Genomic DNA, 14,733 nt, shown 5'->3' on the forward strand with positions numbered 1-14,733 from the left:
CCCGACACTGTCCCTGCCTCTGTGCCCAAGCCTGCCCCAGGAGGGAACGTTGTCTCCATGGCCTCTCTGCCCAAGCTGCCAGTGAAGAAGCCGGTTGTAGTGGCAGAGACAGAGGCACGTGTCCAGCAACCCACCTCGTCTCAGACAGGCCCCTGGACAGGACACCAGTCTGAGAGCGAAGGGTCTGCGCTCTGCCCCACTGGATGGCCACAGAGCCAGGGAGCTGCTCCTGTGAGTGGTAACCCCTCCACCCACCAGGGCTGGGCTCCAGCCTCTGGCAACGGCCCAGGAAGCGGTCGGGTGGCAGGGGGCTGGCTGGTCCCAGGCCCTGCAAGACATAGGCAGTGCCTGCTGGCCCGGCCCAGAGCAACGCCAGAGTCTGCGCCTGGCATTTCAAAGGCAGGATGCCCCTGCTCCACCACTGTCCCTGCCCTCAGCCTTGCCCCGTGCACCCCTCTGCAGCCCCGTCCCCATGCCGCGTGGCAGGGGCTGGGGGTCACTCACTCTGTCTCCTTTCTCCCCTGGGGGACCGGTGGCTCCGTCAGCACCTGGCACTCCGGGTAAACCCTGCACAACAACGACAGGATCAGCATCCTGGTTTCAGGGGCTGCTCTCCCCAGCCTGGCCACAGCCTAGCTGAAACCACTGGAAGGGGCTGGCTCCAGATGCCCAGGCGATGGGGGGTTCTTGGGTATCCAGGAGAGGGAAGGCAGTTCTTGAGTGCCATGGGGAGAGGAGAAGGGGTCTTGTGACTCAGGGAAGGGGTGACCTGGGGCAGCAGATCATGTACCCACCCCAACAGGCGAGATGAGATACTCAGGCCCTGTCCCCCACCCCATGGGTCGCTCCCCGTGCCCCCTGCCTCTTCTCTCCCAGATACAGCACTTACATCGTGCCCCGGAGGGCCTGGCAGCCCGACTGGCCCTGGGGGGCCCAGAGGACCTGGAACAAGAGGAGCAGAACACACTGTGTCATTACGCCCCATATTCTTCATAATAATATTATGATATGAGTATGGCATAATTATGATGTATTTTGTGCAAGATAAGGCATGTGACATATCATTGAAAAGGTTCTGATTTACTGAATATGATTATCTCATTTGTATGCATGAATCATTTTGGTATCTGAAGTTAGGAATATTGTCTATGTATCTAGTACACCTGGGGAATGCCCACTAGGCAGCATGCAATCAGTCTAGAAGGCTGGCTAGGATAGGCCATTAGGGAGAACAATAGGTCTTAGAAGATGCTAATCTCCCACTGGGAAGCCTTCCTGGGGACGTTGCAAACAGCCTCTGAGTCATGGCTGCGGTAGCCCTACAGGGACATGTGACCAAGTCCCCTGGTACTGGACTCCATCATAATGCTAGTGTTTTTCCACTGACCGGGCGTGGGAATCGAACTGGGAGACAAAGGATTCCCGCCATATGCAAAAACTAATTAAGGCAGGGGAGTGACATCAACATGGTTTGTTCTTCACTGACCCACCCAAGAAAGAGGGCTGCTGGAAACACCTAAGGAAAAAAAAAAGACAGAACTAGGGGAGAAGGGCTGAAGCCAGGCTAGAGAATTGTCTGGCCTGTGACAGGAATACCTGGAGCTTTAAGCTGCAGGCAAGTGCAGTTTGCCTTCAAGAATCTCTGCAATCTGCCCAAAACAACATTTAGGGCGAGAATTTGTTACACATATCCAATTTCTTTAGTCTATTAAGCTTAGATTGCCTATTCGTTTTATTTGCTGGGTAATCAGCTTTGATCTGTTGCTATCCCTTATGATCACTTCAAATCTCTCCTTTGTAGTTAATAAACTTGTTTTGTTTTGTTTCAGACCAGTGTGTGGAACTCATTCCTTGGGGCAGAAAGCCGTTGCATCTCTCTCCACATTGAAGGAAGGGGCGAATTTCAGGAGCGTACGCGGTGCAGTTCTCTGTGCAGCACAAGATGGTGCAATTTGGGGTTTACACTCTGGGGGGGGTGCACTTGAGTACTGGGCGGTTCCTTAGCTGAGCCTCCCCATGCAGAGCTGATCTCAGCATCTGTGTGTCCCCCTACTTGTATGTGTGCTGGTAAAGTGCAGTCTGAAGCCTGGGGAAGGGCTTGACAGGCTGCATAGCAGTACAGTGTAAAGGGAGCCCAGGCTGGTGGGTCAGGTGGGCTCAGTGGCACCCCAGGGGTGGCACCCCCTCAGCTGGCAGCACCAGGCTCATATCCCTGCTGTTACACCCATCAGTTGGCGGCACATTCCCATGAGATGTGTATCCCTCAGCTTGGAATCCCTTGTGCCAGCCTTGCCCTGGGCAAAGTCCATCCCATAAAGCCCCATGGAGGCCGTGGCGAACTGGAGGGAGACCTCCACTGGCTGGGGTAACCAGCTACCTGGATATCAGGGCTCCAGTGAGGAACAGGGAGGAGGGGAACTTACCCATTGGCCCTGGGGGTCCCGCAGGCCCCATGGTGCCAACGTTGCCGGATTCGGTGAAGGTGTTTGACAGAAGCGGGTCCCCTGGGACATGGAGGGAGGAGAGATTAGAGGAGACTGCCAGGCAGTGCTGGCGTATAAGGACTCTGAAGAACCCCCTTTTCCTCCTGGAGCCACAGTGAAATGGGCCCAACATCCCTGAGCGTGGGCCAACTGCACACCAAACTGGGCCCAGTCCAGCCGTTCGCTCAACGAGATCTGGGCAGAGGGCCAGATCTGCTGGGTATGGCACAGCAGGGACACAGCAGCAAGCCAGCCACTCGGAGACACAGCTGCTCAGACTCACGCCCGCACGTGCCAGCATGCACGGGCCACCATGGTTACCAGCAGGGGTCAGGCACGGGCCTTCGGCACAAGCCTCTCCCACTGACTGAGCGTCAGGCTCTTCTCAATGCTCCAGCCGCTGTCTGAATCACACACACTTTGCCCGTGTAGTCCATGGGCACTGACTGCCATGCCTGGCAGTCCTCGTTCAGACACATATACCCGTCCCTGCACATTCAGACATGCATGCCCAGCTCCATACATGTGGCCAAGTGGCGAGGGCACTGGACGGGGACTCAGGAGAGCTGGGTTCTGTTACCTGATCTGCCACTAACCTTCTGGGTGACCTTGAAAAAGTCACTTGCTCTGTGCCTCCGTTTCCCCATCTATAAAATGGGGATAATGCTATTGCCTTCCTCTGTAACACCCTTTGAGATCAAACACTGAAAAGAGCGATACAAGAGCGGGGTACTATTGTCTGCAGAGGCACACGGACACAGTTGGACAGGCATGGGCGCACATGCAGCTGGAAGCCTTGCCCAGAAATGGTTTGATCTGTGCCCAAGCCAAGTGGTTTTAGTTTAGCATGTGTCCAGAAGCTGCACTTTAGCTCATGGAGGTGGGCTGCTAAATCTGGCCACTAGGGGGCAGAGCAGGCCAATCCAATCGAGGACAAGGGGCCATATTAAATGTATCCACTGGAACCTGCAGCCATGGAAGGAGAGCATCTGCTGGGGGTGCTCTACACAAGTCTCAGCTGAGGGACAGCCTGGCCCCCCTGCTCTGCCTCCCTCCCAGCCAGACAAGGCCACTGATCTGGGACCCAGCGCAGAGGAGACGCGCAGGATCCGAGTCCTTGCCTTGCATTGTGCCCCTTGTCACATGGAGGGACCCAGCTGGAGATGACCCCTGGTCTCTTCCTGCTGACATTCCCTCGGGACTGCCCAGGCAGGCCCCACTACAGCGACGGCTCACACGCCGGACCCTGCAGCAGTGAAGGGGTTAACATCTCTAGCTGAGGTACAGCTAAGGCTCCCGCTCCTTGTCAGCAGCCCTGAGTCATGGCTTCAGGCACTGGCACCTGCCCAGTGAAGTCACCTCAGCGCAGTGCTGACGCTGCTACAGGTGCTGCTGCTGCAATAGTTTCTGGGGCCGGGTCACCTCGCTGGCACAGCTCCGCTCCCTGAGGGCTGTGCACTGCGTGAGGGGTGGCAGTCCGCCTGGGTACCCACTGAAGTAATAACACCACCTAGCTCACACCCAGCACTTGTCATCAGGAAGTCTCACAGTGCTGGACAAAGGAGGCCAGCGTCATCATCCCCAGTTCACAGAGGGGAAACTGAGGCACAGGGCGGGGAAGTGGGTTGCCCAGCAGGCCAGAGCTGGGAATAGAAGCCATGTTTCTGGAGGCCTGGTCCAGTGCTCGCTTCACTAGGCCACATGCCAAGGCTCTGATGAGGACTGTGGGTGCCAGGAGCAAGGCGAGGGACCCTGGCTCCCAGCGCGGGAATGAGACAGGCAAAGGAAACCCACAGCTGGGCTCAGGCCCTTTTTTTTTTTGTTGCTTGTCTCTGATGGAGAAAGACGCCCTAGAATGGTTTAATATTTTACATTCAAATATCAAGTCTCATCTAAACAGGGAGACTTTGTGGCTGACTGGAGAACTGGGGCATCCCATGGCAGTAAAGATGAGCCCTGGGATTTCATCCGCTGGTCTGACAGGCCAGAGACCCTCAGACAGTGACTCCCCCTCGAGCCCCTACCTTCTGAGTGGCTGGTCCAGGATCTGAACCGGAGGGCCTGCCCCTGTGCTCCGTGTGGGAGCGTTCCGCTAGCACGCCAACGCCCACTCAGCTCATCCAACTCCAACACGGGGAGAAAGGGTCCCCCGCCCCTTTAATGAAAACGGGACAGCTCACAGCATACACCTCCAGCAGAGCCGGGGGAGACCAGACTTGCCGTTTCTGATATTTCTAAGCAGAAAAACCCTTTAAAATCCTCCAACGCCAGCCCCTCCCCAGCTGCCTTTCGCCCTCAGAAGGCAGCCACACGGCCACAAGCACATTATTTTTGTCTCCTTCCTGTCACTGTGAAGACTCATGGTGATGTCAGCGTGCTGCTACCTAGTGCAAACGCAGGGTAACTACAGCATCAGGCAAAGGACAATTAGGAGACTGGCGTGAGACACAGAGCGAGTCCAATGGGACTGTTTTAGCTGCATCTGACTGAGTGCAGGAATCGGCTCCTGCCCGCCTCAGTGCCAGAGAGCCCGACACGGTAACTGGCAAGGGCTTCCAGATACATGGTTCTTCAAGGACCCAATGACACCCACTGTCTGGGTAGGCTGGTGCCTGCTCGGTGCTTGGCTAAGAGATCCCACACCAAGGGAAACCCAGGCGCTGTGGGAAGAGCAGCAGGTGGTGCCCCGAGCCAGTCCCAAGGACATGCCCCAGTACAGTGTCTCAGTCACATCAGACACAAGCTGAGATCCTAGCCACAAACGGTTATCAATGAACCAATGCTGGGCTTTATTGTAAGGAGCTAGCTCCTGCCCCCCGTTCCAAATGGAGACAGCACTCTCCTTCACTTCCTGTGCCAAAGTGGTGTGTAGCAATACAGATACTAGGAATAGCAAGGGTTAAATGTGTACTTCACAGAGAGAGGAAACCACTTGCCCCAGATCACACTGAGCCAGAAAGAGAACCCAGGAGCCCTGATGCCCAGTGATCTAAACCAGCGGCTCTTTAGTGACGCTCCCATAGAATCACAGAACTGTCGGGCCGGAAGGGACCTCGAGAGGTCATCAAGTGCAGCCCCTGCGCTGAGGCAGGACCAAGTCAACCTAGCCCGTCCCTGACAGGTGTTTGTTCAGCCTGTCCTTAAACCTCCCATGGCGGGAATTCGACAACCTCCCTTGGACGCCCTTTCCAGAGCTGAACCGTGAGTTACAAAGATTTCCCTAATATCTAACCTAAATCTCCCTTGCTGCAGATGACACCCATCACTTCTTGTGCTACCTTCATGGGACATGGAGAACAACTGATCACCGTCTTCTTTAGAACAGCCCGGAACATATCTGAAGACTCTTATCAGGTCGTCCCCCCCCAGCCTTTTTTTCTCAAGACTAAACATGCCCAGTTTTTCTAACCTTTCCTCATAGCTCAGATTGAGCATCTTTGTTGCTCTTCTCCAGACTCTCTCCACATCTTTCCTAAAGTGGGGCACCCAGAAGTGGGCGCAGTGCTCCAGCTGAGGCCTCACCAGTGCCGAGTCGAACGGGACAATTGCCTCTCCTCTTTTACATACCACACTCCTGTTAATACAGCCCAGGATGATAATAGGCTTTTTCGCAACTGCATGACACTGGGGACTCACAATCAATTTGTGATCCACTCTAACCCCCCGATCCTTCTCAGCAGTACTGCTGCGTAGCCAGTTATTACCCATTTTGTCATTGTGCAGTTGGTTTTGCCTTCCTAAGTGAAGCACTTTGCACTTGTCTTTATTGAACTTCATCTTTTTGATTTCAGACCGGTTCTCTAATTTGTCAAGGTCGTTTTGAATTCTAATCCTGTCCTCCAAAGTGCTCGCAACCTCTCCCAGCTTGGTGTTATCTGCAAATGTTATAAGCTTCCTCTCCAGTCCACTAGACAAGTCATTAATAAAAATATTGAATAGTACCGAACCCAGACTGACTCCTGTGGGACCGCACTAGACACGTCCCCCCAAGTTCAACAGTGACTCATTGTATCACAACAGAAAAGGGGGTTGGGATCCCACCCCACAAAATTATTAAGGAAGGTTAGGTGATTACAAACCCCTGTAGTGTGTTCATGCCCCCTGAGGGGGTGTGCTGGTAACTCCCTGCTTGAGAATCCCTGATCTAAACCATTGTATTGCACTACGGTGATCATTTCCACTAGCCAGTCTCTCCTGGGCGGCCAGTCCCAGTGCTCTGCTGCCTGAGCTGCAGCCATCCTGTCTCACTGGCTGCCTGGGGTCACTGCACATGTGGGCACTGGAGGGCAAGGGTGCAGCGTGGGTCTGAGTGGGGGGAGCAGATTGCGAGTCTGGCAGGGTGTGGCGTGTTTGTGCCTGGATGAGCAATGGTACCGGTGGGCGTGCATGCAAACGAAGGCTGGCATGTGGGGGCTGGGTCCTTCCACTGAGCCCTCTCTGACAATTTGCTGGAGAGAAAGCTCCGAGGGGCCGGGGGAGTGAAATCTGACCCCGCTCCCTCCCAGCACCACCTCTGGGGGCAGGGACAGGGCAGAGCTGCTGCAGCTCCAGCCCCATCCGGTGTCTCCTTGGACAGTCACTTGGCCAAAGCCAGCGGTGCCAGGAATCGAGCCCAGCCTGCCCAGCTCCCAGCCCCTGCCCGTCAGCACTTTACAGCCATGTTCATACTGACTCGCTGGCAAAGTGCCAGGGCCTTTAATGAGCACAGGAGGGCAGGACCTTTCATCTCTCCCCCGAGTGCCATACTGGGACCATCCCCTACTGACTCCCCCACTGCAGCCCAGCGCCCCCAGCACATGCTCAGTCTCCAACCAGGTCCCTTCCCCCCTCCCTCCCAGCTACTTACTTGGGTCAGCGCTGCGGGATATTGTAGGCCCCACTGGGGCAGGGGGCCCTGGCGGACCCGGGGGGCCTAGGAAGGAAGAAGAAAGGCAGGAAAGATCTTGAGGGCTGAGCAAAAGCAACTCTTGCTTTACAGTTGCTGGCGTCCCCTGGGCAGGGCCACCACGCGGGGACCCTTCCCGCACAGCACAGCTGCCATGCTCGTGGGCACGGCCGCCCTATAGTACAGACCATGCCTGAGTGAAAGGCATTGTGGGTATTTCCTTAGCCAGGGTGGGAGGACGAGGCCAGATCTGCAGCGGGCTCCAGGCAGTCCTGCCCCACCAGCCAGGCAGCCAGTGCTAGCAGGGTGCTCATCTCCCATGCTCCAGTGCTGTGTGGGGCAGACCCCAAGCTGCCATGTGCTGACGGAGCTGCCTTGGGGATTGGGGTGCCACCCCCTTCTCTCAGCCCTGGATGGAAAAAGCTGCACAATGGCAGAGCCCCGAACTGTCCTCAATACTCTGGATCTGGATGCGTGACTTATCCCACCCCTGCCCCAGAGGACCTACCTGCACGGGCAGGGGATGAGGCAGTTCTCCGAATGCTGGCTCTGCAGCCAGAGGCCCAGAGGCCCCAGCTGTGCTTCACTTCGCCCTGATATATGTCCAGAGAGGCTGCAAAGCAGGGCAAGGCGAGGGGTGGAAATGGCCCTTCCCCTTCCTCCTGGTGTGCCCCTCTGTTTCCCTCCCCTGGCCCTCTTGCAGCCTGGTACCAAAGGCTCTTCTCCCCTTTCCAGCAGTAGCCAGCACTGGATGCTTCACAGGAAGGTGTAAAAGCCACCAGTGCCCCCCTGTGCTTAGCTAGCACTGGCTTCCTCCTAACCCCAGCTGCTGACTAGCTGATTTCCTGGCCTGGGGAGGAAATACTCCCTGGGCTGCATGCAGGGGTGGGAGCCAACCCCTGCTCTGCATGCGGTGCCCACCGCCCTCACCCACTAGAGCCAGTGGGGTCAGTGCGCAGTGGGCTCTAGCCCAGGCAGTGCTGGGCTCTGTTGTACACAGGCCTGGTTCTGTTCCTGGCTCCAACCACTAGGCTGGGCTCTGGCTCTACCCTCTAGGTTAGACTCCCTCTGTCCCGGTCACTCCCCCAGCACTGCCAGGGTGGGGAGACCTCCCTGGCATGTTTGTGACAAGCCATATGCCCCATCATGAACGAGGGGGAATCACAGTGAGTGAGAGACAAAGGAGGGCTTAGACAACACACAGGTCTCCTTCCTTCCCGGGGGGAGGGCTGGGGGGGGGGGGCTCAGCAACCCCATCCCGTTCCTGTCCTGCTCCCCCCACCTGCCTTGCCATGCTCAGCTGCTCCTACTTCCATGGGGAGTGGGCTGCTCAGTGCCAGGGGGGCTTCCAGCCACAGCCCCTGGAGTGGGCCCCACCATCTCCTGGGTGCAGGGCAGGAATCAGCTCTGCTGACCCCAGGGCTCCCGTGCTCCCTGGAGATCCAGCTGCCCTCAAGCCATTAGAAGGGCCCACTGGCATCAAGGGCTCAGCAGCCAGCCCTTGGCCCGGTGGCGGATCGTAGCTGAAGACGGGGAGCATGCAGCAAGAGGAGGCGGGAGCTGGACTTGAGGACGCAGGGAGGTGGAGAACTAAGGAAAGGAGATGCGACGGATGCCAAGGCTGGAAGGGAGCAGGGCATGGGGACCTGGTGGGGCCTTGGGGAGGATGGCTGTTAACGTTTAACTCCAAATGGCCCAAGGCGACATGGCACTGGACACCTTCCAAGCCTAATAAATGTTACACAGACCACTGGGACTCCGAGACATGCTGCCAAGAGCAACTGCAGCTCCCAGCATGAACTCCTTCCCCCAGCTGGCTCCCGGCTCAGCCTCGAAGGGAGGGGGCCGATCTTCCCCCCGTGTCCCATCCCATCTCCATGGCAATGCAAACCTGCCCCACTCCCAGCAGCGCTAACCTGGGAGGGTCCGTCTCCGTGTCCATGCAGTCCTGAGCTTCCCCCAAAGATGCCCTGGGAGCAGGGGGCTCCCTGGGTGCGCATCCCCAGCCCTGACCTGGAGGTGCAGCACTCCCTCAAGGAAGGATTAGCATGCCATGGACTAGGCTGATGTCATTTATTTGGACTTTCCAAATCCTTTGTCAGACCTCCCCCCCCCAGCCTATTAAGGAATTGACAGGGAAAGAGGCAAAGCGCCGTCCTGGGTCTGAAAGTGGCAAAGAGACTGAGCAGGATTAAATGGCCTAGTTCCAACCTGGGTAAAGGTTCATCGCAGGGTGCGATGTGGCTCTGTGCTAGGGTCGGAGCAGTCTGCTACAGTAATAATCCCTAGCTCTTAGCTAGCGCTTTTCATCGAGGGTCAGTGTCCTCATCCCCATTTCACAGGTGGGGAAACTGAGGCACTGAGTGGGGAAGGGACTTGTCCAAAGTCACCCAGCAGGCCAGCGGCAGAGATGGGAATTGAACCCAAATCTCCTGAGACCAGCCCAATGCACTATTCACTAGGCCAAACTGACAAGTATGTTTAATGTCTTACATACAGGGACTGCCTTTGTGTTCTGTGGTTGTACAGCACCTAGCACACTGGGTCCTGCTCCATGACTGGGGTGCGTAGACGATACCATAATATAAATATAATAACCTCGAAAAGGAGTCGAGCAATGAGGCAGCAGCACTTTGCAGATGACCCAAGAGGAAGAAGACTAGAGCGGTCTGGGAGGAAATTCAGAGGGACCAAACTGCACGAGGGCATTGGGCAGCAGAGGAAATGCCATGCTGACAAACACAAAGCAATGCCGATTGGGAGGGATGATCTGAACTACTCACATCTAACTGAGTTCCAAATGAACTGTGGCATCTCAGGAGAAAGGCCTGGGAAGTACAACAGGCAGTTCCATAGAGACCTCTGCTCAATGCACAGCTGGGGTCCGAAAAGCAACCAAGACATTAGGATGCAACAGGAATGGGATGGAGAAAAATAGGGGAACTGTTATAATGCCTTTATCTAAATCAATGTGCTGGCCTCAGCTAGGATACTGCATACTGGCTGCCCTGCCTCCAAAAGGGACAGCAGAAATAGAGACGGGGGGTGTCAGAGACTGGCAGTGTGAATGGTCAGAGAATTCTGACTGAGGCGAGACTGAAAGGGTTTGGGGCTGCTGAGAGGAGACAAAGGAGAGGGGCTATGACAGAGGGGTACAAGGAAACAAGTTACAGAAGGCCAGTCAGGCGTTCCTAGCCTCCCGCCTTTGGCACACAAGGACAAATGGGCGTTCAATGGCACTGAAAGGCAGCTGAATTAAGACCGACCATGGAAATACTCGTCTAGAAATGCATAAGTAGCTGGGGAACTCATTGCCACAAGATATCAAGGGTAGCGCTGAGGTTCAGAGCTGAGTAGCAGTAAAAACGGATTAGACATGACTCTGGATTAGAAGAATGTCCAGTTACACCAGAGAGGGGCTACAAATCCTCCTGCTTCAGGGAATGAGCGAACCTCTAACCGATGGGTCCAGGTTCTTCCCCCCTGGGAGGGGTGTTCCACTGGGTGGGTTCCGGTATCTTCTTCTGAAGCAGCTGGAGAGAGGAGGGTGGACAGGACAGATCCCCGCCCTGATTCCTACATCCCAGCTCTAAAAAAACTGTCAAGAAAAGGAACATCCCCCATGGACCAGCCAGCCAACATCATCCATGGGGCAAAATCTGTGGCTGGGCTACGCCCGACCCAGAGCCCACTGAATGAGGGAGGCAACCTAGTGACAGAGGATGTGGAAAAAGCTAATGTACTCAATGCTTTTTTTGCCTCTGTCTTCACAAACAAGGTCAGCTCCCAGACTGCTGCACTGGGCAGCACAGGATGGGGAGGAGGTGACCAGCACTCTGTGGAGAAAGAAGTGGTTCAGGACTATTTAGAAAAACTGGATGAGCACAAATCCATGGGGCCGGATGCGCTGCATCCGAGGGTGCTAAAGGAGTTGGCGGATGTGATTGCAGAGCCATTGGCCATTATCTTTGAAAACTCATGGAGACTGGGGGAGGTCCCGGATGACTGGAAAAAGGCTAATGTAGTGCCCATCTTTAAAAAAGGGAAGAAGGAGGATCCGGGGAACTACAGACCAGTCGGCCTCACCTCAGTCCCTGGAAAAATCAGGGAGCAGGTCCTCAAGGAATCAATTCTGAAGCACTTAGAGGAGAGGAAAGTGATCAGGATCAGTCAGCATGGATTCACCAAGGGCAAGTCATGCCTGACTAGCTAATTGCCTTCTGTGAGGAGATAACTGGGTCTGTGGATGAGGGGAAAGCAGTGGATGTGTTATTCCTTGATTTTAGCAAAGCTTTTGATACTGTCTCCCACAGTATTCTTGCCAGCAAGTTAAAGAAATATGGGCTGGATGAATGGACTATAAGGTGGATAGAAAGCTGGCTAGATCATCAGGCTCAACGGGTAGTGATCAATGGCTCCATGTCTAGTTGGCAGCCGGTATCAAGCGGAGTGCCCCAAGGGTTGGTCCTGGGGCCGGTTTTGTTCAGTATCTTCATTAATGATATGGAAGATGGCGCGGACTGCACCCTCAGCAAGTTTGCAGATGACACTAAACTGGGAGGAGTGGTAGATATGCTGGAGGGTAGGGATAGGATACAGAGGGACCTAGACAAATTAGAGGACTGGGCCAAAAGAAACCTGATGAGGTTCAACAAGGACAAGTGCAGAGTCCTGCACTTAGGAAGGAAGAATCCCATTCATTGTTACAGACTAGGGACCAAGTGGCTAGGCAGCAGTTCTGTAGAAAAGGACCTAGGGGTTATGGTGGACGAGAAGCTGGATATGAGTCATCAGTGTGTCCTCGTTGCCAAAAAGACTAACGGCATTTTGGGCTGTATAAGTAGGGGCATTGGCAGCAGATCGAGGGACGTGATCATTCCCCTCTATTCGACCTTGGTGAGGCCTCACCTGGAATACTTGTCCAGTTTTGGGCCCCACGCTACAAGAAGGATGTGGAAAAATTGGAAAGAGTCCAGCAGAGGGCAACAAAAATGATTAGGGGACTGGAGCACATGACTTATGAGGAGAGGCTGAGGGAACTGGGATTGTTTAGTCTGCAGAAGAGAAGAATGAGGGGGGATTTGATAGCAGCCTTCAACTACCTGAAGGGAGGTTCCAAAGAGGACGGACTGAGCTAGGCTGTTCTCAGTGGTGGCAGATGACAGAACAAGGAGCAATGGTCTCAAGTTGCAGTGGGGGAGGTCTAGGTTGGATATTAGGAAACACTAGTTCACTAGGAGGGTGGTGAAGCACTGGAATGGGTTACCTAGGGAGGTGGTGGAATCTCCTTCCTTAGAGGTTTTTAAGGCCCGGCTTGACAAAGCCCTGGCTGGGATGATTTAGTTGGGGATTGGTCCTGCTTTGAGCAGGGGGTTGGACTAGATGACCTCCTGAGGTCTCTTCCAACCCTGATATTTGATGATTTGATGATTCTATGGTGTCAGTGGGATCCTGCCTGCAAAGTTCAGGGCTTTGGATCAGGGCCAAAGCAAGAGTGCAGCTGGGATTGGCTCCTCCTCCCTCTCCACCCCCCCCCACTGCCAGCCAAGAAGCACTGAGCACTGGTGTAGCTTGCAAATAAATGCCAGCCAATGCCAGGTGTCTGGGCTCTGCAGGGACCGGGGTGGCAGTTGTGATGCCCCTATGCCTGCCTGGTTGTCCAAAGCTGGCATCAATGTACAGGGATCCGTGGTGGCCCCCAGCTCCTGGAGCAGTGTCCTTTGTCCAAGACTCACCTGGCGGTCCAGCGGGACCCTTGTCTCCAGGGATTCCTGATGGCCCCTGGCTCCCAGCATCTCCCTTGGGACCCAACGGGCCTGGGGGTCCTTGGGGCCCTGGTTTCCCTGCAACAGAAAGAGCAAAAGGAAATACCCAGTTAGGTGCCAGTGCAGCATTTGCCAGGGGCTGTGCGTCCTTGGAAGGACAGAAGGAGAGCAAGGTACCTCTTTGAGCAACCCCAGGGATCCTAACCCCCAATCCGAACCCCTAAGGAGGAGGATGGCCACGTCCCTGGGCAATGGATTGCGGTGCGGCTGCCACAGTCAGAAACCAACGGGAGTGGAGCTTGGAGGTGCTGTAAGGGGCTGGGCTGAGAGGTCCAAGTGGGGGAGCTCTCTATCCACAGCCCCAGTCTGCGGTGGGACAAGCCTCCCCCCATGCTGGCCCCTGCCAATGGGCCTCACCCCCTGCTGTTTAGTGTCCACAGCCTCCGTCCTGAGACAGCTGATGGGGGGCCTTAGGCTCCCCTCGCCCCGGAGCTGCACCTGCTGGGGCCATGCCGGGGTAGCATTCTGAGGGGCACACCTGTCCCCCAAGAACTCAGTGCCCATGGGCGCTTTAAGGTAACGGCTCTCAGCTGGAACCCAGCTGGGGGCACGGGAACCTGTGACCTGGCAGCGAAGGGCTGTGTCTCGTTGCCCCAAGCCAGCCAGTGCCCACACCCAACCCGGGATGCGCACATCTCACTTAGTGAAACGTTCTAGACAGGATCTGGTCAGCTCAATGCCAGGCCAGAGGCCTCACGCCCTGTGGCACCCTACAGACTCCATAGGCAGGGGCAGGGCGATCACTTGGGGAAACCCCCATCAGGGCACTGCACCTCTCCTTCCTCCGGCCGCAGGCTTGGGAACGCTCCTACCCACCACTGGCCGCACTCCAGCTCCCCCTCGACCCCTGGGCCCGCTCTCAGCTCCTCTCTGCAGAGGATGAAGTGGGGCTGGAGCCCGGCTCACACACAGTGCCCCGACGGCAGCAGCCACAGGCGTCACCATGCCGGGAATCATGATCCCCTGGTCATGACGGCTGCACTGTGGCTGGCCTGTGCCCGTGCCCGCCTGCAGTGGAGCCTGCCCGCACCCCGCCCACCTGCAGTGGGGCCCGCCCGCACCCCGCCCGTCTGCAGTGGGGCCCGCCCGCACCCCGCCGGCCTGCACTGGGGCCCGCCCGTACCCCACCCGCCTGCAGTGGGGCCCGCCCGCACCCCGCCGGCCTGCACTGGGGTCAGCCCGCACCACGCCCGCCTGCGCTGGGGTCAACCCGCACCCCGCCCGCCTGCACTAGGGCCCGGCCCACACCCCGCCCGCCTGCACTGGGGTCAGCCCGCACCACGCCCGCCTGCGCTGGGGTCAGCCCGCACCCCACCCGCCTGCACTGGGGTCAACCCGCACCCCACCCGCCTGCTCTGGGGTCAGCCCACACCCCACCCGCCTGTGCTGGGGTCAGCCCACACCCCGCCTGCCTGCGCTGGGGTCTGGCCCACACCCCGCCGGCCTGCGCTGGGGTCCGGCCCGCACCCCGCTGGCCTGCACTGGGGTCAGCTCACACCCCGCCCGCCTGCACTAGGGCCCGGCCCACACCCCCCCCGCC

The 14,733-nt window shown here is 56.7% G+C and overlaps 1 protein-coding gene across 1 annotated transcript in view; it reads right to left on the reverse strand.

The window, feature by feature from the left end:
* The window catches only part of EMID1 (EMI domain containing 1), a 98,860-nt gene that overhangs the window by 8,480 nt on the left and 75,647 nt on the right, over positions 1 to 14,733 (reverse strand). Inside the window, exons 8-13 of the mRNA XM_029913837.1 lie at positions 13,551 to 13,723; positions 13,104 to 13,281; positions 7,330 to 7,395; positions 2,424 to 2,504; positions 890 to 942; positions 505 to 567 (exon numbers count right to left, since the gene is read on the reverse strand). Coding sequence (XP_029769697.1) covers positions 505 to 567; positions 890 to 942; positions 2,424 to 2,504; positions 7,330 to 7,395; positions 13,104 to 13,281; positions 13,551 to 13,723 — 614 coding nt within the window. The remainder of the gene's footprint in view (positions 1 to 504; positions 568 to 889; positions 943 to 2,423; positions 2,505 to 7,329; positions 7,396 to 13,103; positions 13,282 to 13,550; positions 13,724 to 14,733) is intronic.

The sequence above is a fragment of the Terrapene carolina genome, unplaced genomic scaffold (genome assembly GCF_002925995.2).
Source record: "Terrapene carolina triunguis isolate 2854851 unplaced genomic scaffold, T_m_triunguis-2.0 Scaffold951, whole genome shotgun sequence".
Taxonomy (NCBI): Eukaryota; Metazoa; Chordata; order Testudines; family Emydidae; genus Terrapene; species Terrapene triunguis.